The sequence below is a fragment of the Anopheles arabiensis genome, chromosome 3 (assembly GCF_016920715.1).
Source record: "Anopheles arabiensis isolate DONGOLA chromosome 3, AaraD3, whole genome shotgun sequence".
Classification (NCBI taxonomy): domain Eukaryota; kingdom Metazoa; phylum Arthropoda; class Insecta; order Diptera; family Culicidae; genus Anopheles; species Anopheles arabiensis.
This window is the reverse complement of record NC_053518.1, coordinates 24,034,649-24,061,638: the sequence shown is the minus strand read 5'-3', so window position 1 is coordinate 24,061,638 and position 26,990 is coordinate 24,034,649. Positions and strand designations below refer to the sequence as shown.

The 26,990-nt window shown below is 44.8% G+C and overlaps 1 protein-coding gene across 13 annotated transcripts in view; it reads right to left on the bottom strand.

Moving 5' to 3' along the window:
* LOC120900884 (sodium/hydrogen exchanger 3) overlaps positions 1-26,990 on the bottom strand; it is a 56,375-nt gene that overhangs the window by 20,894 nt on the left and 8,491 nt on the right. For 8 of the 13 annotated variants that reach the window (XM_040308456.1, XM_040308462.1, XM_040308470.1 and 5 more), the window contains exons 2-12: positions 13,375-14,288; positions 11,163-11,478; positions 4,166-4,623; positions 3,943-4,063; positions 3,688-3,826; positions 3,069-3,286; positions 2,905-2,988; positions 2,605-2,813; positions 2,375-2,500; positions 2,080-2,261; positions 1,261-1,396 (exon numbers count right to left, since the gene is read on the bottom strand). In XM_040308456.1, coding sequence (XP_040164390.1) covers positions 1,261-1,396; positions 2,080-2,261; positions 2,375-2,500; positions 2,605-2,813; positions 2,905-2,988; positions 3,069-3,286; positions 3,688-3,826; positions 3,943-4,063; positions 4,166-4,623; positions 11,163-11,478; positions 13,375-13,845 — 2,460 coding nt within the window. In that variant the 5' untranslated portion in view covers positions 13,846-14,288. Of the gene's footprint in view, positions 1-1,260; positions 1,397-2,079; positions 2,262-2,374; positions 2,501-2,604; positions 2,814-2,904; positions 2,989-3,068; positions 3,287-3,687; positions 3,827-3,942; positions 4,064-4,165; positions 4,624-11,162; positions 11,479-13,374; positions 14,289-16,907; positions 17,064-26,704; positions 26,850-26,990 lie in introns of those variants that run through there. The other 5 variants (XM_040308464.1, XM_040308465.1, XM_040308467.1 and 2 more) reach the window with 3 other exon arrangements.

Below are 26,990 nucleotides of genomic sequence, written 5' to 3'. Positions count from 1 at the left end.
TTTAGCATGAGAAGGCAATAATGATGGCAATGTTTGGAGCGCATGTTTCGATCATTGTAGAAGCGTTTCAAGTATGGTTTGCCCCCAAAGTTTGGTGTTGTTTTGTTTTTTTTTTTATGGCAAAAGGGAAAATTTGCGATGCATGTTGTTTTGTTCGTTTGATCCGGGTTCGGTGGATGTAAGGTTTCGGGGTTTTTTTTTGGGGGGAGCGGGAAACAGTTTATTGGTCGGGAAGTTTGATTCGTTCAGTACCGGGCGATGATTCGGGTTTGCGTTTTATTGCATGATGGTTGTATTCGCGCGTTGTTGAAACACCCAAATATGGAAGCGATGTATGGCGGTGTAAAATATGGCGGATGCCGAATACAGTGTTTCGTTTGATTTTTGTATTCCGATGCCGCCACACCGACATGATGGTAGGAGATAAATATTTGACAATGTACGAAATTGCGTAGCGCAATGAGTTTGATCGAGTTTTGTTTGTTCAGACAGAAGCGCACAATTGGTTCGAGATATGGAAGCGATTTGAAACACATTTTGTTGAATACGCACACACACGGCGACGAATAGGAAAGAAAAGAAAAGAAAAAAAGTTTCATTATGTGAATTGTTGTCATACGCATACGCGGACCAATTTTGGAGCTTTCAAACATCTACCAAAGGGGTGCGCAAATGGTGAGTAATGTGTGTGGATATGGTATGCACAATTCGGCATCGAATCGAATGAAACGAAGAACACAAATAATGGATAAGGGATGAGTGGGGATGAAGTGCCAACTGTACTGTCGTGGGGACGGCATATCTACACGGATTGGGGTTGGGGTGGCAGAGAAGAGGGCAGTAACTTCTAGCTGGAACGTTCGCAGGTTTTGCAGGTTGTGTTGCAGTCCTAGCAGATTATCTTTTTGTGTCCGTGTTTTACGTACAAAACTAGCATGATAACGAAAAAAACAAGCATCTACGTGTTTTGTGACAGTGTTTTAAAATGTATTCTTCCCTTAACTCCCTATACTCAAAGTCGCAACGAATAAAAACCCCACTGCGGGTTTATATTTGCATCCAATCGTTTTATGTATGGGCAAAATATTATGATAAGGCAAAATTTTGATAGACATCCTTGAGCGGTAAGAGCGATGGAGTACAGTCAACGCAGTGACCGGTAAGTGCATGGAATGACTTTGGTGCTACGAAACGAAAGTCGGAACCGTCTGTTCCATGCGTACGCAATCGAAAACAAAAACCCATTCACAATCTACTCACCCGGCGGTACGGTTTAAGCTCTTCCGACAGCAGATGATGTATTTTGGCATCCGTTAAGTCTTTCTTCGAGGGATTGTAGTCCAGCTCCTGCATGTCCAGGTTGCGGGTCGAATTTTCCAGGTTCGTAAAGCTAGGGCTGTGGAACGCAATCGCGGGATTGATGGGAAACGTGGTATAGATTGAAAGAAGCACAGGTTAATAATGATCCACACGATCCTAGCAGGGAACAATCAACACTGGCACACTCTACACCAACAATACGAAACTAATAAAAAGATGCATGTACTTCAAACTAAAGATAACGTGTACTTAAGATAAGCTGAAAAGCTCAGTTCGTGCCATTGCACAAGTGTACAGTTTATAGCACAGCACTGTTGATTTGCTGTGCTTTTGCTGCGCAATTTGAAAACTGATGCTTTAAATGCAGTGAATATATTACACAATTTGCCGCAAAATTGGGTTCGAACGCGGTTTAACGGAGCTATTACTGGCAGAGCGCTGCTGTGGGGACAAAACACTACGAGCTAGCAAATGTTACACGCAAAAAGCACACTTTAGCGCAGTACTTCAACATGTACAGGGGAGAAGATAAACAAACAGAAAAAACCCCAAGATATCCGATACCAATCGGCTGTTGAGCACTGCCAGGACGTCTCCAGCCAGCGAGAGTGCCAAACCAGTAACAGTGAGTTGGGAGGGAAACAAAATAATCAAAAGAAAATTAAATCAAACAAAACAACGTATACACACGCACACACGTGGAGTGTGAAGAGAAGAGAAAGAGAGAGGGCATGCATCGATCAATTAGTTTCCCGTTACCATGTGCCGAGCATTGTGGCGCCGCACCTTCCGCCGAAGTAGGACGTGTAGTTTCTAAATAATGCACTCATTGATTCAGTTCCAGACATTTGTCCGATGGTGGATGGATTGCGCCGCATGTAGTCCATCGCGTCGCGCATCGTTAGCTTAGAGTAGGTTTCCAAAATCTTCGGCTCCGGACCCTGGCGGTGGGGGGGGGAAGAGAAAGAAATCGAAACATGCACGCATTAAGAGCGAACCGCGCCACAGTGTGTCCATGCATTTATAATGTAGCACACGTCGTATCGGCTGTTACCTGTAAATTCTTGATCAATAATGGACGAATGAACCTATTGTCGAATCTCTTAAACTTATCGCGTATATTGTAGTTGCCCGTCTTGCCCACGATATCCTCGATGCCGGCCATCATGTGATCCATAAACTGGGGAAAGCGGAAATACCCAAAAGTAAGATGGTAAGATTCATGCCAGCATAGTGCCTGCGGTGGAACAAGTTTTTGACACCACCACCAGTACCACCACCTACCCGCTCATGGATGCGCTCGTTCATGGTCGGTTTCCGCTTGCTCGAGCGCTTCACGTTCAGTATTTTGACTAGCGGTTTGATGGTGATACCCTGCAGGAACACGGTAAAGTAAACGACCGCAATCGTCGTCGTCAAGAACATTGGCTGCAGCGGAATGTGATTCACGTCCACCAGCAGCACCAAAGCGAACGCAACGGCTCCACGAAGGCCTAAAAATAGGGATTTGAAAGCAATGTATGTATATATCGATGGGACACAGTCTTCGGTTATTAAGGCACGTGTTCGAGATGCATTCCTTACCTCCATAAGACATAACAAATTGATCTACTTTAGTAAGCTTGTGTATTCTAAAACGATTCGCTAACGCTGACAGTATCAAAACACCTGGTAAAGGAGAAAGAAAAAAGGAGAATAATGTATAGTGTGACGTAACGTTCTCCCATCCACCCTCTATCAACACGTACCTAAAATTCTATACACCGAACAGAAGATTATTGTCAGCAAAACGAACCAAGTGTTCCACACATGTTTGTTGTTAACAGTGGCCACACCGAGGAACATAAAGATGATCGTTTCCGCCGAGGAGGACAACATTTTCAGTGCATACTTAATGGTAGTGTGTGATTTGTGCGACACATTCTGCTCGACGTAGTTTTTCATCGTTATTCCACAGAAGGTAATACTGCGAGCGACGAGAAAGGAAGTGGGAAGAACATAGAATAATTGTTAGTAACTAACGGTAGAAGAAGGAAGGACGCAGAAGGCCGTACAGCACACGTGTTCAAGAGTTCAAGGTTTTCCTTGGAACTTGTAATTTGTAGCAAATTGTACTCAGTTGCAATTGTATGCAATCAAATGCAACACATGAACTCATTATTATCATTACGTAAATGCATCCCTTCATCCTTTGCCACACTGTACTAACGAGTTGGCACTCTTGAAAAGGAACAAATGAAACCACTATGCTCCACAATGGATTACGTGGATCATATTACGACGGTAGCAGCAGCTTTTCGCTCTCCATTATTAATCAGTGTCGATTAACTCGACTGCTTCTAGACATAGAAACACGCTCAAACTTACGCCAAGATACCGCTCATGTGGAAAATTTCCGCATTCAAGTACGCCAGATAAGCCATCACAAAGATGAAGATCGGTTCGATGACGCGCACGTGATCGGTGAACCGTGTCACCAGCCCGGTCAGGAAGCCCCAGATGACACCTGAAGAATGAAGAAGGGGGGTATATACAATCCAGCGCAAACAACCATTAAAGACACGTGGCACTGGGTATTGACTGTTGCAAGACTCTTGAAAAAGAACATGGCCAGATACTCACCGATAATGGTGCCGCCGAGTGCGACCACAAAGAATGACGCAATGCCCGACACGATATCGACCGCGATGATTTCGCTAGCACCAATCTCGTTGTACACCTCGAACATGTGATACATAACGACCTGCGGGGAGGGAAGAGAGGGGATGGGACAACCCAGAAGAAGGTAGGTTAGTAGTGTCACCAAAATGTCTAACCTGTCAGTCTCCCTCGCGCATATACGTACCGTGACAGCATCGTTTAGGAGCGATTCACCAAACACAACGATGTAGAGGACCTCGTTCACGTGAATCTCCTCGAAGACGGCGAGCACCGCCACCGGATCGACGGCCGCGATCAGCGACGAGAAGAGGAAGATGTGCAGGAACGGCAGGTCGACGCCGAAGATGCCGGTTTGACCGCAGGCCCACAGCGAACCGCCGATGGTGGCGATATTGAATATCGTACCGATCACGGCCATCAGCAGGATGGTGCCAATGTTGTCGAAGAACATGCGGTTCGGCATGAAGTAGCCCGCGTCGAGGATGATCGGCGGCAGCATGTAGAAGAAGAACGTGTTCGGTGTCAGCGGTGATACGTGCAGGTTGGTGGCGTACCGCAGCAGCACCCCGATGATGACGCCGACCACGATCAGCAGGCAGGACTCGGGGAAGATGCGGCTCAGCTTGGGCGTCATGTGGAACCCTGGGCGAAAGAGCATGATCAATAATTATTTATACGTTCATTACTAGATGTTTAAGTCTAAAATATGTAACAAAAAGAATGAAATAGCAATGGATAACTTTAACGATTATAACCCAAAACCTGTTAAACATTTCCACTACTACTACCTTTTTCAGTTAACTTGAGTAGAACTCAGTTCTTTCCTCCCCATACTGTCACGTGTGCACGGCTAGGATAGAAAGCATACAAAAAAGATTCTCCAGAATAACAATAACACGAGTACAATGGCCATCATCACAACAATTAGATTACTTGTCACGGAGCATGCTTCTTCGTCTGCAAACCTTAGAACATAGACGCCAGGCAATAACAGGCGGCTACTTCTGTCGCGAAGTTAATCAGCGGGGACATAAACTCTCCCCAGACCCGCTAGAACAGCTGATTTTTTAAGCTGTTAAGAACTACGTTCTCAAGATTTGCACATTCCTATAATGCGCCTATAAACCAAATGATAAGAAGCTTCAACAAATACCAAAGATTCTTTGACTTCAACCAGTATAAACCAGCTCAAAACCAATTGTCTCTCGTTTGCTCATTGATAGCGCCGTGGCTAAGTTTATAGATAAATTAAGGATTTATTATATAAGTAACTTTCCCAGCAAGGCTATGCAAGATACTACATGACAAATCAACAAATAAACCTTTACAACTTTATTCCTTTTTCAATAGTCCTTGACCTTTGCTTTGTTTACCACCTCACATATCGTTGTGTTAGTGCCAGTGCTCTCATGTGTTTGCACCCTTTTCCCTACTTCAGATAGTTCTCCCAATCCAAGTAGGCTAGACTATCGAAGAGAGAAGAACGACACAGCACAGCAGCACCACAGTGGCACAGCATCCCCATTAAGGACGACAACGTTTTGATCTTAGCGCGTCATGTACGGTGTTCCAGAGTTCTTCAGATTCGTACATTGCTCTGCAACGGCCACACCACCACATAGCCTACGGGGCCCCATATAATCCCGTATGGTTTCCCGCTACAGCACCCACAGCATGGGTGATAGCACACTTGATTGAGCTTTAAGTCCTTTTTTTCAAGTGCATATTGTTCGATAGTTCACAATCCAGCTTCGCCCACTGCTCCCGCACGCGTGAGAGCTTTTCTCCCGCATTTACTCACGTACACGGGGTAGTGGTAAAGTGGCGTGCACTACCAGTGCACCATTTTGCAATAGGCGCCAGCGTGATAAACAGTGACATAAAAATAACAAAGCAGTATCAGCATCACCCCTCAGCTGTGTGCGGTCGGTTTTAACGACGGAAAAGTGGCCCCATCGTTTGCCATGATGCATTATGCAACGGCACGACGGTGGTAGAACGGTGGCTCATGCTCGGTAACTAATAGCATTGAGCCCGCTGATGTGAGCAATTGAGTTAACGGCTCGGCGAAAAGATACGGTTCTGTAACGAAATGCCGTTTGGAAGATGTTTTGCGGCGACAGTGGCGACGGCGCACGAAACTGTAAACAAACGAGATGTAAATTTTTCCGCCCACGTCCGAAGCCTTAGAACGGAGATAGCGGCAGGTGCCAATTGCTGAGCGTGAAAACAGTTTCAGTTTAATATTCATCATGCATACCGCAACTGGGCCGCCATGAAGCGGCCTTAATCGCCTATTAGAGTATCACGTAAGTAACAAACAGTGCAGTAACAATATTAACGTTTATCTCTATTTCAAAGCACGACTTATCATGTTAAGTACATGACAATTGTATAAATGATGATAACGAGCGTTGATAGTGTGGATCACTTACTATTAAAAAAATCAATAACACTTGTTTACATGTGATAGACTTACAATTTGGTTATCGCTTCAATAACCAGGGATACTAATAATGAGTTCATTTAAAAGGATAACACGCAATATGCCTCGATACATCCCACTATGAGAGAGCCTTCATAGCATCTAATTGCGTTGTCAGGGGTGTGATTGAACCACAGATTGAAGTCACCAAGAGCACCAAGTGTTGAGATGGAAAGCAATTAAAATGTTCTGCCACTAACTCATCAAGTCGATGATGGGACATGGTCCTTGCCAATCGTTGCAGGCACCAGACTTTCAGATCTGATCTCCGCTTCGATCGGTTCGCCACACACCACCCGTACAAGCTGGATGAAAGTTCCAGATTCATCGGATCGTGTACTCACCCCACTTGAGCGAAGCAGATGGCGTGAAATTGAAGTCCAACTACATCCCCAATCACTACTACGCCTCCACCCTGCGGGATTCGGGCCGCCTTAAACTATGCGTTAATATGCCAATATACCGGCCATGTTGCTGCCTTTCAATTTCAATCATCATCTACTCGGCTCGGCACACAGCTCGAAAACAATTCCGGAACCCCAAGTGGACAACCAAGACCGAGACACGGACGGTCAGCCCTTGAGCTTGCGGTTAGTCGTCGTAGGACCGGAGAGTTCATTAAACGACCCGACGAGTGTTGCGCACTTTACATCAAAACACTCCTCCTCCGTACATTCAATGGAAGGGAAGAGTAGGTTCGGTACTAATTGGAGGAAATAAAAGTGACGGCTCTGGGAGAGACCTGCACCCGATCTAGCGTAGGGTTATTAAGAGTATTGGATGAGTTATGGAATTTATATCTGCACTCCGTTGTACACTACGACGCGTTCAAAGCACCGTTGCGCGACCGTTAAAAGCAATCGTTGCAAAAGATTTGCTTTGATTGGTGTTGATTGAAATTTGATTAAAGTGTGAGGGATTGTTCTTCTGTATTGTTGTGCACCAACACGCTACACGCTTATCAATTTGGGGTTTCGCAACTGATCGCGGCAACTGATTCTTCTTCCAAGAAACGCAGCAGTGTCGAAATTGAGATTTAACAAATTGGTTCATAATTTATTGCAAATAAATTTAGTCCATTGCCAAACCAAACGCCCTGAATTGAATATACCTCACACAATTGTTGTTTATAGTGTTTTGAATGAATAACTGAGTATATAATGATGATGATGAGTCCCACCCCCTTTTTCCTCGACAATGGATTGAAAGGAACGAATGTATCACTAGGATATTTAAATTAATTGGGCTCATACATAAGATACTCATTTTATTCAGGAATAACGCTGATACTTCCTCCGTATTGTCAAATAAAACTGGTTCGTATCAAATAACGTACTATATTGTCTTCTTTCTACCACGGAAGAGGGCATCAACATTGGATTTGAACTACGCCCGGCCAGAACAGGAACCGAAACGTCTACCACTAGGCCACCCAGCCATGAATTATAGCAAAGCATCAAATAGCTATAAAAAAGAATTGGGTTGCTTTGGTTAATCGTTATTTTCAGCGTTTACCAGCAATATCGCAACCTGGTCACGCATGGCAAGAGAGTACTCTACTAATAACCAAAGCTTGTAAGTTAAAAAAAGAATTGCTGCTCAAACATATAATTTTAATCGAACTATTAAATGATAGCAATATCTAACATTCTTAAACTCTGTTAATATTTAACTGTGTTTGTCTTATTCTATTGTCGAAGACCATCTGTAATCTATTGCAAGTCAGAAACGTTGCTGTCCTCCACAAACCAATAACAGATAATCAACCACCATCAAGCAATTATTCGCACGAACTTCTCAACATACACACAACAAAAAAGAAGACACCATTATGTGTTCAACAACAAAAAAACACGATGCAAATTAGATTTAACAGTTGTCAGAGTGTTCAGAGAACGAGAATCGACACACAAAAAAGCTAAAAAAACGACACCTTTACACCTTTAAAGGCCCGTTATACAACACCCCGATCGGAAATCGTGCATTGCATGATGATGACAGGCACAGAAATCGTGAGATGATCTATGCATTCTTAACAGTCGTATTTGAATTGTCTCTCGTCTCTCGAACGGTCACCAAAATAGGTCCGCCGTGTTGCGAAAACGATCATTAACCGGGACCACCACCACCAGCTAACGTCAATCGTGGCGCAAATGCTGACATTCCTCTTACAGGACACTAATTGGAAGATGGATGCCACACCACGACCACCATCACCAGATAAACAAAATAAATCAAGATTGAATGATGCATTGAAAACTGTCCCGGGTGGTGGTGGTGGAACGTGTATCGAGATGGGCGGGAGAAAAAAAGGTAAAATTAACGTGGCCTTTTAATTGGCTTAATGCTTGGCAAACAGCTTACACGATACTCTGATAAGACTTCGATGATTTATGTCTTACCGTAAGGGATTAAATAAGCCTATAAGGTTTTTAAATCAATATGATTCATTTGTCGATTGATACAAGCTACGTCTTTTAACAGGGAACAACATAAATTGAAAAAAATCCCACTGATTTGAGCCTTTCTTTAACATTAAACTCATATTTATGGTTGAATTAATCCACCATTCACGAAGATATCACACAGCCATCATGCATCCATCTCTATGGTGCTGTTTCACATCATCTGGTTTCTGTTTTTCAACGAATACTCACAGTACCAACACAACAGTACTCAATTGCACTTGAACAGGCACTGATTTGTGATTGTGTTTGCAAATGGAATTTAAAAATGCATTTCGCCGCCGTGCAGCCCACACATAGCCGCCCCCGGTGGCAGCTGCCTGGGTGTCGGTGGAAAATATAACACCAAACTGGCACGACACTTCAGATTGATTCCGTATTAATAAACAATGATCGAATTGATGCGAGAGCTAACGATGCCAATTCAATGCGAGATCGAGCTGGCTCAGTTGCCCGTTCCATCATCCGGTCAGTGGCCTTAATTGGTTTTTATGATAGAAATATTGCGTGCTGCTTCTCCCCATCTAGGACGACGAATGGGTGTTCCTTACTTTAAAGTGTACCACTTCACCAACGGCTGCTTAAATAGGCCAATGCTTTGCGCGAATTCCAGAAAACGTGGTAGAGTTTGCTAATGCTTTGCGCGAATTCCAGAAAACGTGGTAGAGTTTTCACACGTGTTTTTATGTTTTATTGGTAAACTAAATTTAACATAATCTCTCCTGGAGTGAGGTAATTGAGAGTTTACAGTGAAAAAAAAACGATTATTTTTAGCTTTGTTATTATTAATAAAACATTTGATAAAAACTGTTTGGAATTGTTTTACTTGCAACCTTTGTCATTTAGTCATATTTTATTGTAAAATAAAAAACCATTTAACGACCTACTGTTTAAATGTGTTTATCAGTATCACAAACATGTAAAACTTTCTTTTAAACAGATTTCCTCTGCATCTGCTTGCTATAAATGTAGCAGAAAAAAGCGATAAAAATCAACAAAAAATCCTCCCTCGCCTGCAAACGACTATTTGCTTGCCGTTTGTTACACGGAACGATCTTCTGGATCGTGATTTGCAAGTCACTGAGAGGTAATCGTAAGTATAATAAAAAAATACACATCATACACAGCCATACACCCCAAGCATTAGTAGTGTGTCTACCGCTTCAAAGGGCAGCTTCAGGCGACATCTTTGGAGAGATGAACGAAAACCGTCGTCCGAAATGGTTCCAACAAGAGCTATTTTTACTACTCTCAGAATGAGGTTGACGGCGTTGGTGGAATGAGCAGGCCAGTTACATGTTTTGCGCGTAACTGCTGTTGTGGCGTAGCAACGCAATTTTCTCGTTGAAAAGGATTCTGTACATGGAAAAGTAGATAATACTTTAAAGCAGAAGATATTATGCTTCTCCGTATTTAATAAGTTAGTTTCATTGAATCATCATTCAACTAATCATGGTCTTATCATGTACCTTAAGGCTCATGGGGGGAATTTTGACGAGAAAGTAAACAACTTCTTTGGAAATCTCGGGTCAGTATTATTTCTTAGTAAAACGTAATTGATATAAGCTGCAACGAGTACAAAATTCTCGATATTTTCTTTATATTTCACAATCTTTCAACAAAAGATGTCCTACTTTAACATAATGGATTCAAACCCCACGTGAATCCATACAAGCAGTACCGACTCTTGCTTATGAGTACTCCAACAAATCCCAGAAAGCCATCCGTTTCTTTTAATCAAGTGAAGCAACTACAACATATTTACATAGCTCTATACAGCAATGATGCTCGCTTGAAACCAGCTGGCCGAAGAAACCTTTGAGCCAGAAGTTGTGTGATTGTTTATTTAGGGTATCGCAGAGTCAACGCTTAACATGTTATGAAACGCAAGAGCACAATCTTTGGAGTAAACCATGCTGAAAGTTAGTCATAACAAAGCAATGACTGCTGACTCGATACAACCGACCCTGAACCATGACGCAGAAATCAGACGGCCGTCAGCTGAGGAAGGAAAATTGTTCTTATCCAGCAACAGAACAGCAACAACAACAATACCATATTGTTGTACCATTTCTCTAGAACCTGCAGCCGTGAACAGTGTTTTACAGCATGTAATTCACAGCAGAAATCGAAAACAAAAAAAATCAGAAATCGATAACTCCAACCCAAACGAAACGCTCATACTTAGTAACAGAATCCCTTCCCTCTCCGAGGGCAATGGATGGACTTACCAATCTTTGCTATGCTGGCGGACAGAATCCAGACGCCGATCACGAACGGTGTTTCGACGCGGGAAAAGTCCACCTGCGATACGGGATACCGCTCGACGACGTGTTCGCCCCCGTGCTCGCCGCCCTCGCCCTCTCCGACCCGGCCATGCCCGAGCGCCGTATCCTCCGCCTCGTGGCCAGCGCCGCCGTCCGCGGACGGTGCGGTCGATGCGATGATGGCCGCCGCCTCGGCAGAACGTTTTAATTGACTCGCACTCGTTAGCGATCCGCTGCTGGCATCGAACGCCAGATCCAGGGGCGATAATTGACCGACCGGCTGCAGGTGGAGAGGAAGAAGAACAAGAAGGATACAGATAAAAAACGGTGTGCGATGCGCAAACGGAAACTGCAGTCATTAACGCGAAAAATGAGAACTTTTGTTTTTTTGCTTCCCGAAATATTGAGGAATTTGAGATCATTATCTAGCTACACCCTTAAACACGGTTAGTATACAAACAATGAAGTTATGCCTGAGGTATGCAGGTATTCTGATAGTCTGTTGGGTAGACGCACTGGTAACTACAGTGCCGACCGGGATTAACTTTCAACTCCCAAAGCCGGTCTTTGAAAATCATTATAACGAGGCTATGAAATTCATGTATCGAAATAAGCCACAGAATACTTTAAATCTGGCTTAAAGGGGAACTCCCGTAAGTCGCTCCACCAAAAAGAAGATGAAGAAAACCGTATCCAATTCCTCTCTTGCTTCGTTATCAATATCTAAAAACAAGTCGTCTATTAGAGATGCTTATCCTACAATTGACACCTTGGCAAAGTTGAAAATCTGAGCCCAAATACCTTATCAAATTCGCATCAATCTATTATTTATCTTGTGCACTCACTAATTTAACAGCAATTAATTATCTCTGTAAAATATTTCCTTGTATCGTCGTTCTCTATCTCCTTAACAAATTGCTCGTTTGTGTGATTTTTGATTATCAGGCATCATTTCCTAATGTCACTTTTAGCCTAGGGAAAATACCCAAAATGATAACTGTTTCAAAAGCCGTGGGCCCTCCTATCTCCTACATGTGACTCCGCATCTAGCCCCAAATACTACTCAAAACCTCATCGATCAACACCACCACGCAACCGAGCAACGATTTGCCCGGTTCCTGTCGACTGGCAAAGCGCATTATCAGATATGGATTCATCATCGTACTCTGGGGTGTTGGGTGGTAGGGTAGTCAAGCTATCGTTCGAAATATGGGCCATTCCGTGACCCGGAGACTCGATGTCCATTGACGCGTCTGTCCATCACGCGTTCTGCACGAGACGGAAACAGCAATCCTCTATCTCTTATTGGCGCAAACAGCTCTTTATCTAGCTTTATGCCCTGGCTGGATTGCTAAGCACACACAAGGCGAATGTAAACAACACGGGGTGAGATTGCCATTTAGCTCTGTTCGGTTTTGGTGGATCATGGTATTTGGATTAGGGTTCCCAGTAGGAAACGCACAACGCAAAGCTATTATCGGTTTGCGGAAGAAATCGTTTCAATTAGTCAACTCCAATTCCCGGCACTCGTTGTCGGCATGATGAGAGTGCATTTAACGGGAGACAAGGTACGGCAGACAAGCCTTAAAATTGCATAATCGTGCTATAAATGGCGTCAATGGCGTTTCAGGCTATGACGCTAGCAACAGTTTCAACCTGTCCGCACCAGATATCTCAACGACGTCGCCGAGCCTGGCATAACGGGAGAACTCTAACATCTTCGTGTCGTCAAACTACTGGCGTGAAGAAGCTTTGCAGACGTGTACGTCAGTGCTGATAACAGGCGCTGCTGCCGCTGCTGTACGCTCGTAAGATAGAATCTGACAACGTCCAAAAATGATAATGATAGTCGCACTTGCACAAGAACATCTTTTAGGTCAACATCAACCTAAAATCCAGGCCAAGGATTCTCGAAACAAGTCTACTGGACGCTTTGATGTGTACCGTGTGAAGAAGATTGTACGGGGGACTGAAAAATGTCTCTGTTGAAACCACTTTTCAACAAGCAAACAATCGCCTTGTATCGTTAACTCTATTGATCTACTTCCCGGTGGCTCCTGCGACATCTCTCATACCCCTCCTAACAGCGACTGGACCAGCAAACGTTATTTGTTACATTTCACGCATCTTCATTACCGCTTGGACGGGAGCGGGAGAAAGAAAAAAAAACACTTACCACCTTTTCGCCGCTGGCCGGTGCGCTTAGGTTTGGCCTAGCTAGAACGAAGGCATTGTGGGACAGCAAAGCACTGCAGAACACTACGTATATACACAGTCGGCTAAGCCGCGGCGGCTGTTGCACCTCCCGCCAGCCACCCTGGCCGGCCTGGCGTAGCTTTAATAACACTTGACCCGTACACCACATCACGATGGTAGCCAGCAGGCACGACAACGACGACGACGACGACGACGATGGTAGACCACCACTTCGACTCGAGTCCGTGAGTTCCTTTGCGGGTGCTGGTGCCGTCACCAAGCGGCTGTTAGCACCACCGCCACCGTACCAAGTGTCGTTGTACCAAGACCCTTCTTCGGTGGGCGTCGTCAACAGCGTCCTCTGCTCTTGCAAACAGTCGTCGTTGTTGGTTGTTGTTGGCCTGCAGGCACGGCGCGATAAATTAACCTCCTGCTTCAACGTCACAGCCATCGTCGCCCTTTTCCCGCTGTACGGTGTCGAGCTGTCAACAGTGGTAGATGTGGGAGGGCACACGGGCACACCCCCAAGTGCAAGATCCTGTAACCAAGAACCAAGAACTTTCGCCTCACGGCCACCTCACGCGCAGCACAATCGTCCTCGCTCGTGACACAGTGAGGACATGTGCAGGAATGGAACACTGGGCCGCATGCACAATCCGTTCGCCTGCTATGGTTGTGCAGTCCACACACACACACGTACACTTATTCACAAACGCGCACACACACACAAACTAGGAAAAGGAGCGCCGGAAGTGTTTAGCTCAGATGAACCAATAATCCTTAAACGGTTTCTCAAGGGTTTTCTTCTTGGGATCCTTTCGCGTAATGACGACGGGCAGATGCTTCTGAACCAATTGCAGCTAATTCTGATCGGTTGGACGAGTTAGAAAGATACTGAAAAAATAAACAAGAAAATGGAAAACCATTAGAATCATCATTGAAAGAAAGAAATCGACTTATTAGGACATTGTTTTTTAAATGTTTTCTACACAACTTCGGTAAAACGATCATTGTTTCAGGACAATGGATAAAAGGATTGTTTTCCACAAATTACACAACTAATGAACCAATTCCAATTAATTTTCCATTACAACACCAGTCTGCTGGTGATGCAGCACAGCGCCACCGTTATCCGTATGACCTAATTGGAAATGGAGCGGCATTAGTTATCTCAACGTGAGACAAAACAGTTTCACGATACCGACCACAATGTTGCCCCGTGTACCGGACAGCACCTTAAGCTTCCCCGCGGCACAAGCGCTCAGTACCGGCATCAACTACTGCGGCCCAGCAAGCAAGATGGCTGTTTACTTAGTGCTGCATCAGAGCAAACCAGAGGCCCGCTTGCGCTAAGCCGCCCGGGCGTCTGCGGAACGCAAACAACACGTGCCACACACGACATCCTCCTCCACCAGTGGCGCATATCTCAACGTGCGGCTGCTGCGACTCGATGCAGCACTGGCCCGTCATATGCACTACTGCCGCGGCGCTGCCACTGACAGATGGACGTCCGATAGCCCCCGAGCCTGTAAAATCTATTTTTTACTTCCCCTGTATTGTTTCGCTCAATAAATCAGTGGGCGACGTAATTCGCTAGGAAATTGTGCTTCCATCAGCTCGTGCGACATTTTGCTGCCTAGGGACGGTGGAGTTACTCCTCTTTCCTTTGTGGCGCTCTGGAGTTTGTTTGTTTCTCCACCGTTTGGTTGTTCAGACGAGCAGGGCAGCACGCAGGCAGCAAGAGGAATAATAGAGAGTGAGGACGAATAAAATATCCCAGACAAACGGACGACAATAAACGACTTCATTGTATTACAATAGACAACCCATCTGTCACTCCCTGCTCTGACGGAGGTTGGGGATAGCAAACCCTGTGGACATATCACTCCGCCGTGCTGGCGCGCGCGCGCGCGTTCACTTGGGGAGGTTGGCCGCAAAGGGGTTTTGCTGTTGTTGTTTCCATTACATTCTACCGGCAAAGACTCACGCGTTGGTGGAAAGTGGCATTCGTTAGTCTATTTTTTGTCCCTTCTCTCTTTTTCTTTCTCTCTCTCTCTCTCTCTCTCTCTCTCTCTCTCCCTCTCTAGGTGCATTTGAAGAATGCATCCCATCGTTTCCGGAGCAGCCGCGCTAGGTTAGGTATGATAATTTTTCAATTTATTTCCACCGCAGCCAGCTTTCGCGGCCAGCTCCCGCAGTGGCAGTGTAGGCCAGTAGGCGTAGTAAGGTGAGGTATGTGAGACAAAAGCCGCCATCGCCATCCATAGAAGCGGGTGCAAAAATGCAATTCAATTTGCAATTGCATTAAGATCATATCGGGCCGGCTAACTGTGATGAGTCGTGCCGCGGCGAGCAATGCTGCTGGACCTTTGTAAAGCGGGGTCTTATTTGTATGGAATAGCTGCGTACAGAAGCGTACTTACATCATTACTGTACTATAAATAATTCAATAGTCCTATGGTAGAATTGCATTCCGTATTGTAAACCTTCCTAGATTTGATTTGGAAAAACTTTGATAATTCCTAAAGCTTTAAGAACTTTTAAAGCTGTGTTGAAGCGTCCTAATAGAACCAAAAAGTATAGAAGGCTTTTAGAAACGCCTAAAAGTATCAATTCCTCAGTATCGAATAGTACAGCAAAGAACGCCAATTCTTTGAACTTCCGAACCTGCCAATACGGACGGCATTTTGAGGCACCAAAGCATGAATAGAAAGAAATCCGCTCATGCTGATGATACTTTTGGTATATAAATAATCTAAAAAAGGGTTACCACAACCATCTTGATTATCCTTTCATCGCTCTTAAACACCTTTCACAAAACCTGGTATCAGATTCGCATCACATTCCAACGATTTCCTGCTATCTTGTGCGTCTGTAGCATTCGGTTATTTATAAATTCCCGCCACTCCCCACGGGAGCAATACATCATCCCCAAAGACGGCCGTCTGTCGGCACAGCAACCGATTAGAATCTGGCTGATTGATTCACAACAACAAGCTGCTGAACGGCCCAAAACAGGTGTACTACCTTTCGATGAGGACAGTTCGTTCGTTTCTGTTAGTTTTCCCACACATCGTCCGCAATTCCAGCGATCGAAACCGCAGTCGATTGTCCAAACTGTATTCCAAACTTATTAGCAAGTGCGGCGGGATGTCAAAAGCAAGAATCCGGTCCCCGGGCGTGGGATTTTACATTGTAGCGCACCGGGCCTATCACGAATCACGAATACAACAAACGAATTAGCGAATGTGTGCGATAACATACATTTCAAACACCATGGCGCTGCTGTATTAATGGGTGAGATAAATCGATTGTTTAAAGTCCCCGCCGAGGGGTTTAAAGGGGCCCCGCGGGCGTACGCGGTTCGCTTAAGTGTAATTTTCCGTAATAATACGTAATAGAGCCCGTAATCAGCTTCAGCAGTGATTATCATCAAACATCTCCAATCAAAACACTTACCACCCTTGTCAGGGTGGATTAAGATTGATTTATAAATATACTTTTTCTACTCACACTATGACCCTCTGAGCTGTAAGCGTTACATTAAAGGGTGTAATATTGTTGATTAATAAAGGCGAATAACAACGCCTTAATTAGAAGCCCAACACCAACAACACACTGAAAGTTAAACACTGTTGTTTGAAGACTTCTACGAGGCCCTTATCGCACTGCCTCCCACTGTCCCGATAGGCACCGCAGGACTGGTACCGTGTTAGCAAACACATGAGTTTGAGCCCCGCTGGAGTGGCAACTGTGCAAACTATTTAGCCAGCCAACATCTTGAACCCATCGCGCGGTGGGTGTGTGAAGATGCGCGAATTGCAATTATGCATACACGCAGTCACGGTCACGCTGCAAACCGTTGCGAATAGTTCCACGTCCGGTGGGTCACGAGTGCAAATTTGCGAAATGGAACTGACCGGGGCGCCAATCGAGGTGAATGGGAGTTGAAACCTGTTTTCGGGCTGGATGCTTGCAGGACCAGCCTCCCTCCACCGTCAGCTTACTATGCCGGTCACGTGCTGATAAGTTTCTCTTGCTCCCTCTGCACTGCACCAACCACCACTGCCTGGCTCGTCAGGAATTCAACCCGCCAACCGTCAAGATCAAGGTCAGCGCCACGGCGTCCTCTTTCCCTCTCTTCCTCCTTCTCCGTGTTGTAGGGCTCACAATCTCAAGTGTGATGTCCACACTTCACTGGATGCACTGGACACAATCGACAAGGTTTCAGCATCAACGCTATTTGCACACCCCTCGAACATAATCGATCGTTTGCGATCGCTTGTGGAAGCGAAGAGAGCTAATACTATCAAACGACCCATTTCCTCTGTACGATGACAGCAATTTTAGTTTTGCTACAATGTATCTGTTTTTTAAAACTGAGCCCATCAAACGCAGCGTAATCGAACCTGCACAGAAATAGAATGCAATAGATGGGCAAAGCTGCGCCCGATACACTTGCGGCAGTTCTGAGGCGTGTTGGCTTGATAAGAATCAACTCAACGCCGCGCGTTCGTGTTTTTTTTTTCTATTTCCCTCCTCCCGCGTCAGCATCGTATCACGAGGCGCGAGGAAGCGACACGCCCGGAAGTTGATAACGGCTGTGAGAGAGTGCTTTTTCGAATCCAACCAACCATTTTCGCGTACCGCGTTGATGCCTGCAAATAGATTGCATGAAGGGGTGAAACATGAAAGTGAACTCCGCAACCTTACAGGGCGGGGGGAACTAATATGAAAAGTTCGCTCCAACGTTGAGAAAAATGACTCGTGAGGGTATGAGAAAGGGCGCGGAATAAAAATTCCAGCCCAATAAATGTGACTTTGTCATATACCCATAAACGGTTATTCTGTTAATTCAGCCTGACGGTTCCTCCGCGGCGTGGCACCATGACGCAATTCGGGGCTGTGTAAAGGGACGGCAGAAAGCCCATCCACGTTAATAGACGCAGCCAACCTATTTCAGCAGCAAACCGGCAGCTCGTCACTAGAGACCGGAGAGTGGCGCCAAATTGACTTGAATTCGTTTACATTCCAATGACTCCGTTACTGTGAGTGTTTATGGGGACGCGGAACGGTTTGACGTCTGCTTCAATGGTGGCGTAAGCACAGCAAATACATCAAAAAACCCTCCCAGTGGGGATCGGATCGATCGGAAGCCAGTAGGCAGGAACAAATGCATTGCGACAGCGAAAAACAATTTTGACATCGGTACAACTAGCTATCGAAATGTAAAGCAATAAAAGCGATTAGCGTCCAGTACAGACACACCACGTCCTTGTCTGGACTTCTAAAAGTTCAATACTTTTAATGCTTCTATACAGAGAAGAGGTTTTACTCTTGGCAGATTGCAAGCTCCTGCGTGACATGATATACAAACAATCGATAGCTAGAGTGCATTTGCTGCAAATGAGGTTAGCCACTGGCATGATGCAGACATTTGTAATTTGGCACGATGTTGGTCTCCTTATCTTGATTCATCGCGTGCTGCTTTCATTATGCAAAATAGAATACATAATGACATAAACGTACGAACCGTAACCATATCTTTAATATTATTCAAAGAATAGCATCCTTTCAAATGAAACTTCTTCACCAAACAGTCAATGTCTACAGACTGCTGAACTTTATAATGCAAAACGTGATGCTATAAGATAACTTGTCTTTGAAAACAGTCAAGCATATGAGCAGTAAAAACCCCTACGCCAGCCTCATCCTTTGACGTGCTGGATGATACTGATACTCTTCACATGGCGCACAAAACCATCGTCATCGTGAGACAGACGACAGGTCCTCATTCTCAGCCCCTAATGCTGCTGCTGCTGTCGAATGTACACCGACTGAAGGACGTAAAAGACAACGATAATTTGATCCAGCTGCCACTGGTATCAGCTGGCCCGGGTCGACCAATTTCCAGATTACTCTTACTGACGCTGACGGTCCGGATTGCACCGGATTGCTTGAATTGGTACAGTCTGGTGTCCTGAGGAACAATCGTGACGCAGAAGTAATCTTTAGCGACGAAAGAAAGTCCGATAATCAACTCATACAAAGGAATATGCCGCCAAAGATGATGAGTTACCTATCCCATGTTTAGTGTAGAATTATGAACAATAGGGAAATGAATGCTCATTAAAAATAATCTGGAATTGAGTTTATTTTTCCTCCATTGATATTAACCTTAAATTAGTGTCCCAACCTTGGACCTCAACCCTTGCAGTTCATCTCCTACAATGTTCATACTGCTATAGCGTTTAGTTCACGGTCACACAAGCTAACCTCCCTGATCACCAAGGGCCCCTAAGTTGCAGTCGTTAATCAATATCCACACCGAAGGTTCGGCCCGTTCTAGTGCTGCACTATCCACAATAGCCCTCACACACAACACACACAAAGCCCCGAGGGAAGGAATGTGCTCAGCGAACCAGTTTCTCCAAGCTCCAGTTTTAACCACGAAAACCACATTGCGTGTCGGCACGTGATACCCGGCTCGGCGGTGCGGCGTAAATATTTTTAATATATCATCCACCATCCACCGGCTGCACCAATTCCGCTCGAAGCAGCAACACGAGGTGTTGCCTGCAGCTCGCAAGATATACTGCAACAGTAATAGTAATTGATTTTAAACTTACGGGATTCCGAAAGTACTGCAAAGCTTTGTAAATTGCCTTTCGAAGAAATGTTGAGAGTTGACATCAATTGTAAACTAGCAAGAGTAACTCGTCGAAGAATGATTTTAATTAAAGTTCCTTTTCACACACTTACACACATACATAGAACTGAATAGTAGAATTCAATCTGTTCACGTGTGCCGAATCTAAATCATCATGCAGCTCCTCCAAACTCCAAACTCAGAAGAAAGCACAGAAATGTCAAGAACTTTTGCAAGCAGAGCAAAGGGCTGGCAAAGTTTTCCCTTCGCAAAAGTTATGCACAATGCCAGTAGCGGCGCTTTTTAGTGGCTTCCCACTAAATTGCCGTGATTCAGTTGCCGACCTACATTGCTTCATACTGGAGGGTTCGCTCAATAAACTCCACCTCAGCTAGTGGTGATGGAGGTGGTGCGGATAAATAGAAAATTAAGTAGCTCTAACACACACGCAAAACGAACCAATCTCGAGGCCCATTTTCGGAGAGAGGCAGAAGGTTAGAGCCGTAAGTTGCACCCCGTAGTGTGCGACAGTAGAGTAGCAAATTATGAGACGCCAACCATGACAAGTGCATCGGACACTGGCGGTTTGCGACAATCGAGACACACCCTTGGCGTAGTTGCGGCTTTTTTTCTCTTGGTCTGAATTGTTCCTATGCTCGCAAGCAATCAGCTGTTGTTCCCAACGCACCTGCAGTGTCGGGTCACTGCCAGGCTGCGGTTCCGTACATTGTGGCATATCTCGTGCAAAGACCCTATTAGCTGGCCGCGTTGGCACCTCACCACACCCGCTTTGAGTCAGGAAATTTAACACTACCGCTATCACACCACGACACATCACGTGGAACGCCTCGAAAGGTAGAGGAAAACAAAAATATATAGACATAACAAAACAAAAACTCAACTTTCCATTACTTCCCTTTCGGTCATACCCATCCACCCTCCAGTGGGTGACCTTTAAGGCACTGACACTGAAAACAGGCTGTTCGTTCCAGGGTCATTGGAAGGGGCGCACTTTTAGGGGGGACAGGGAAGCAGTTTGGAGCCGTTAGATGTTTGACGTCGGCTTATGCTGTGGCGCAACGACCAGACGGGCTGTATCCACCCTTTTTTTATCACACTTACAGCACACCCCAAGAGACTGGAATCTGGTGGTCTAAACTCCAAACAAAACAACAACGACAAAAACACTGAAGGGCAGTTTGTTCCCTTTAGGTAAGGGCACCTCGCTGCCCGTTACCATCGTGCACCTGTGCCATTCCTGACTGAAGGGCCATCGGTACAGGGGGCCGAGGTAAAGGCGATATCTCTCCCCCCAAGAAAGGAGTGTCACATTTCAGTTGGCGCCCGACGTTACTCATCTTTCGACGAGGTGCGCAAAATTTGCTAATAGTCTGTGCGTTTATGGTCTGTTACTTTTCTTTTTCGTTTTCAAACACGAACGGCGATGAGCTGTTACGGTAGACACAGCGCACAAAGCTTCCCGAGCCGTGTGTTTGAAACCGAACTGCGGAAAGTTTGCTCATTAAAGCGAACTTGCTTGTGCTGTGTGGGGCCTGTTGACAGATAATCCCAGACCGTTACTGTGAGTGACGAACAGGTTTTTTTGTGATGTCATCCGCTTTTGGGAGGTGGCTGCATCGTTTAACAGGATGTGAAACTTTAATTTACACTAACAATTACAATACAAAGAGTGAAATTGTGAAGCTATTTGACACGGTTTTTAAAACAAATTTGTCGAAGAAACTTCAGTCGAAGGACAATGTTTTGAAGCTGGATGCTGAAGTAGATCTATTACCAAAATAATTTGATTGATGAGCTAAGGTTACTTCAGGGTAAATATAGGTAGACATGGTATAGGTTTTGTTTTAAATAAATGTGTTTTTCAAATACTTATTATTCAAAAAATCTATCAATTTGATACTTCAATTGTGCCTTTTGACCTTGTCCAGCTTACACCCCTTATTATTGGGTTACAACAGCACCAGATCTGGGACGACCGATGGTCGCAGGCCGCGCAGGCTGCTAAAATGTCGCACATGTTTTGATTCCCATCTAGACCGAATACTGCCCAAAAGATACTCCAAGAACCAATCGTGATTCGTCGTATGTATGATATATGCAAATTTATATTTAAACCATTTAAACCGGTATGTTATAAACGTGGTTAAGAAGAAAGCAAAAAGTTGTTGTTATTGTTTAAAAAGTCCAAGTCTCTTTGCAATAATGAAAATGCGTCCGTCTGTTATGGCAAGTGGCAACTAGAAAATTCCCACCAAAAGAAGCCCACCGCGCAAGATATACTGCAAAACGCACGCGACTGCAATTAAACTTCTCTGGCATCTGTGTGGCAAGTAAATATTCTTTGAGCCGAGAGCCGAACGATCAATGGTGTAATGTACACAGTACATCGATCTTGTGCTGGTCTTAACACACACACGAACAAGGCAAAACTTTCCCAATTCTCCAGTCATTCTCACGCTCTCTAGCATCTCGCCTAAATCGATACGATTTCAAAGAGTATAATTCATCTGCGTCGGAAAACGGTTCGAAACGACCGTGTGGTATATGGTCCTAGCAGAAAAATCATACATATGGCGGAAAACAGCGTACTTGAAGAGCAAGTTCGAAATACAAACCACCATTATTTCCTAGCCCGCGCCCGCGTCGAACTTCAGTCTCCCGTTGGCGCAAAAAGGGCCGATTTGGGATTATTTTTAGCAGAAACAGATCTGTGCCATAAAACTCACAGCGAAGGTCAGCTGGCTAGACCAGCGTGTGTGTGTGTCTACCGGTGCTGATTCGATTTGCTGGCCCACAAAATTGCCTGCGCCAATCGGTGATGCCGCTCCAAATACATTTTAAAGGAAAATCAACCCAAACGAAACACACAAAAAACCCCCAACGACAAACCACCGTTGTCCATCCCGCGCGCACACACACACACACAATGGCTGAAAGCGGTTTGTTTTCCAAATGAAATTTTCAAATCCATCCACAAACTACCAGCTCCGCCTGGCCTGGTGTGTGTCCTTGCCCTCTCTGGTGCTTGCCTATGCTAAACACGTCCAAGCGTACCAGTTGTTGTACATTGGCTGTTTTTGGCCACCGATCAAGAAACCGTCCAAGCCGACCACAAACTGCACGTACGTATTGATCTGAAGCGATAAATGAAACGGCAAAGGAAACGACACACAACACACACTGGCATGCATTGCGGGTTCTTCTCTTCCGCTGCTCTTCTTTTCGCACATGCTTTTGCAATGTCGCCTCATTGAGCGATCGCCCTCCCCCCCAGAGGGTGTTAGTTTTAGAACCGTTTGCATCGCCGGCGACGACGACGTCGAGCGGTCTGACGAGAAAGTGGGCTATTATTATTGCCGATCTAGAAGTAAACATAGCGTACCAGCAAGCGTGATGATTACTCGAGCTGCTGAGGCTTGCGAAGCCGTGTGTGAGAAGCATCGAAACGAAACCGACGTAAGTGGATTTTTAGGTTAACGCCACTTCTCCGATGCTCTAGAACGGCACATTGATTCCAATTAAAACTGCTCAGTCAATTGATTTTTTGGCCCGCACAGTTTGACATAATAAACAAAAAATATTGTGCAAAAAAATGAAAACATATCCGTGCACTACAATCACAAGAAATCGGATCACCCCATTGCTGAGACGATATTTTCGTCTTCCCCCACACAGTTGGATCATTTCTCCTGCGACACAAGACACCATCACTTTAGCGATTTTCCACCGCCGAGTTTACATCGGTACGATTTGCTCAACTCGTCATCCACCATTTCCTTCGCCTCCTTCTTTTCTGGTGCATATTAAGTGCCCTGAACACTTCACCATCCCAATCCAATCCGACAGGGAGCGCTCAATCTTATGAATTCATCGTCTACAGCAGCGCCGACGGTGGCAGTTGCACATTTCGAACCTTTTGCCTCTCATTAATTATTAAAGCATTTCTGCGACTGTAAACGACGGATGTATGTGTGGTGCTCGAGTGCTCAAGATGGGTTCCTCTTTTTGTGCTGAATTGCAAATCCCTGTAGACGGTAAACAGAGCCGCAACACAGACCGTTGGAATAAGCGATAAGCATACAGGCGTAAAGGAAGATGATCAAGATCAGACAGTGTCGTCGATCAATCGTCGATCGTGACCTGTCGGGCGATAAAAAGTTCCTCTCTATCATAAGTTATCATTAAACGAGTGTTTTATTCGAACGATACCAACACAACGGAAGCAAGCGAACAAATGCCAAGAGACGGCATGACGTAACACAAATCAATAAAAGCCACTATTAGCAATCGATAGCAGAGGCGCGCGTATGGTTTAATGGTAATGGCACGCGTGTTTCTCTTTAAAAAAGCCCGGGCGCGGTTCAAATCCCATCTTATACAGAGGCTTTTATCGTCTCTCCATTACCTTCCACTCTTACACTTGTGGTGGATAGGGTTCAAACAAATTGTCGAAATGTTTTCTCCAGTAAAAAATAATAGGGTCGTTTACATCAAAATGAAAAAAAAACAGAAAATTCATCCATCAAACATAAAAAAAACCCAGACGGCGGAAAATTGCTCAGGGAAGAGGAGGGATGGTATGATTGGTTTGGTTCTGGGTGTAATTTTTTGTGTATATCAAGCCAAAACCAATTATTTGATAAGAATGTGACCATCACGACCCATAACAAATAACATTCGCTTTTTTTTCGTACTACAAGTGACGAAAGACGTCAGCAAGTTAAACATTTGAAACCCCCCCCCCCCCCACAACCTGTATGCAAAACCGCTTGCGAGCATTTCTTGATAACCATTTTTATGATTAGTAGTAGTAGTAGTGTAGGTCAAAGCGATAGCGCAAAAAATAGAAGGTTGCGAAAAAAAACGACAGTCTCATTTGTGCAAATCAATCGAAAATCGAAAACCGAACGAGACAGTGCATTGTTTGTTTTGTTTTTTCGTGTGAAACCCATCTCTTTCCCTCATTCACAAATCACACAAACAAAGTGGCGTTTCACAATCTTCGGTTCACTTTCTTCCAAAAAAGGACCTTGACATTTACTATGCTTTTAGCATTAGCGCACTGATATATAGGTGCGAAAGGGAACGAACGATGCGAATCGAAACGTATGCAAACCAGATGTTCAAACTGATATTTACACACACACACACACTACGACAAACTGGCTGCATAGCAAAAACATATCGACACACACATGCATATAAAATGTAAATTTTTGCTTGCAATATTTAAAACAAATTGTTAAAAATTCAATAATAAAAAGGTTCGATTGTCTCTGTATGCGTGTGGATCGTCAAAAAAAAGGTGGATCAAAGGCGAATGATCTCGATCGTTTGTAAAAGAAAATGTAAATTAAATTGCCAACATTCCAGCGTTGGCTCGTGCGCTTTCACACGCACACACGCGCGCGCGCGCAATTGCCATACTTTTGCGCTGTTTTCTAGTTAAGAGAAAAATAGTGCAAAGCACATAAAACATAAACTACCGATACCGATACCGTTTTTTTTATCACAGTCCAGTAATCACATAGAACAGAGTGAGAGCGAGAGAGAGAGAGAGAGAGAGAGAGAGAGAGAGAGAGAGAGAGAGAGAGCACATAGAAAATAGATAAAGCAGAGGTAGGCAACAACAGCCGGCACGGTTCAAAAAGCCGGTGATACCTGCTGTACCTCTCCCCGTCTTTCCTGCTATTTCTCTTTCGCTCGTCCATTGCACGTTGCTGCCTCTTCCTTTTACCACCTTTTGCCCACACTGTCAATCTCGTTCGTGCCATCATAAAAAAAAAACAACCCACTGTTCCATTCATTCCACCGGAACGAACGGAGCCAAATTTGGGCCACCAGCACCCGGTGTTTGAACGTTCAGTGCGGCGTTTGGTGCGCGTTTAGGCTTACGAGGCTGGCTAACACAACATCACAACAAAAAGTGTACTCTACGTTTTTTTAAATACGTAATAAAATGTGATGAAAGTGTCATACAATGTTTTAAAAACAATTCAATTAAATATGGAAAATTGCTTGATGCAGCAAACCTTCTACACATAAAAAGAAACACGTGGGTTTTACAATATGCTTCTCGCACACACTGTATGTGAAGAGCACCGGAAATCACACACATTGTCGAGCTATCTCTTTCTCTCTCTTTGTCACACACGTTGTTGGCAGACGATATTGTGATCTTTTTCCTGCTGCCAGCCAGCCGCACCATCATGCGGGTCCAAACCGAAAAAGGGACCAAAATCACGATGCAAAAAAAAAGAGGCGCACAGGTAAGGGCGTACAAGAGACAAAATGTATGGGGAAGTGGACGCTATACGAATAAATATTTCAAACCAAATTTCCATAACGATTCAGCCACAGACGCAGCCGCAATACCACCGACACATTAGTTGCTTGGATTTTGGCGCGGTTGTTGTTCTCGTAAGACGTTCAAGACGAAATTATTGCCCCGAGCAAGACAGCAGCAGCAGCAGCAAAAAACAAACGGTGGGAAGGAATTTCGGAATTACCCACGAAAGGCCGAGGATGACTGTATTCTGTGAAATCTTCGTTTCTTTTTTATGGTATATCTTGTGTGTGGGGCGTTGATATTGGCAGCAAAATCCGCCCCAAACCCTCTGAATGATCATGTGAAACTTACGCGGCGCGCGGCGCATGTGTCTAGTTACGCGGAATAGACAATTTGTTTAGAGCGATCGTTGTTCTTTTTTGGAAGTGAAACAAGCAAAACAACAAACTACCACACACACACATCGACACAGCCGGCAGACGGTGGATTCTCGTCGTCCGGTTCTTTTCGTTTTTTTTTCACTTCTCACTCACTGCTCATTCACCGTAACGCTGTGGCGGCACCAGACACTTCCTCTCTCTCGCGTATGATTGCCTTCATTCATATCCCCCCACCGTGTGCATCCGGGTGTTCCGGG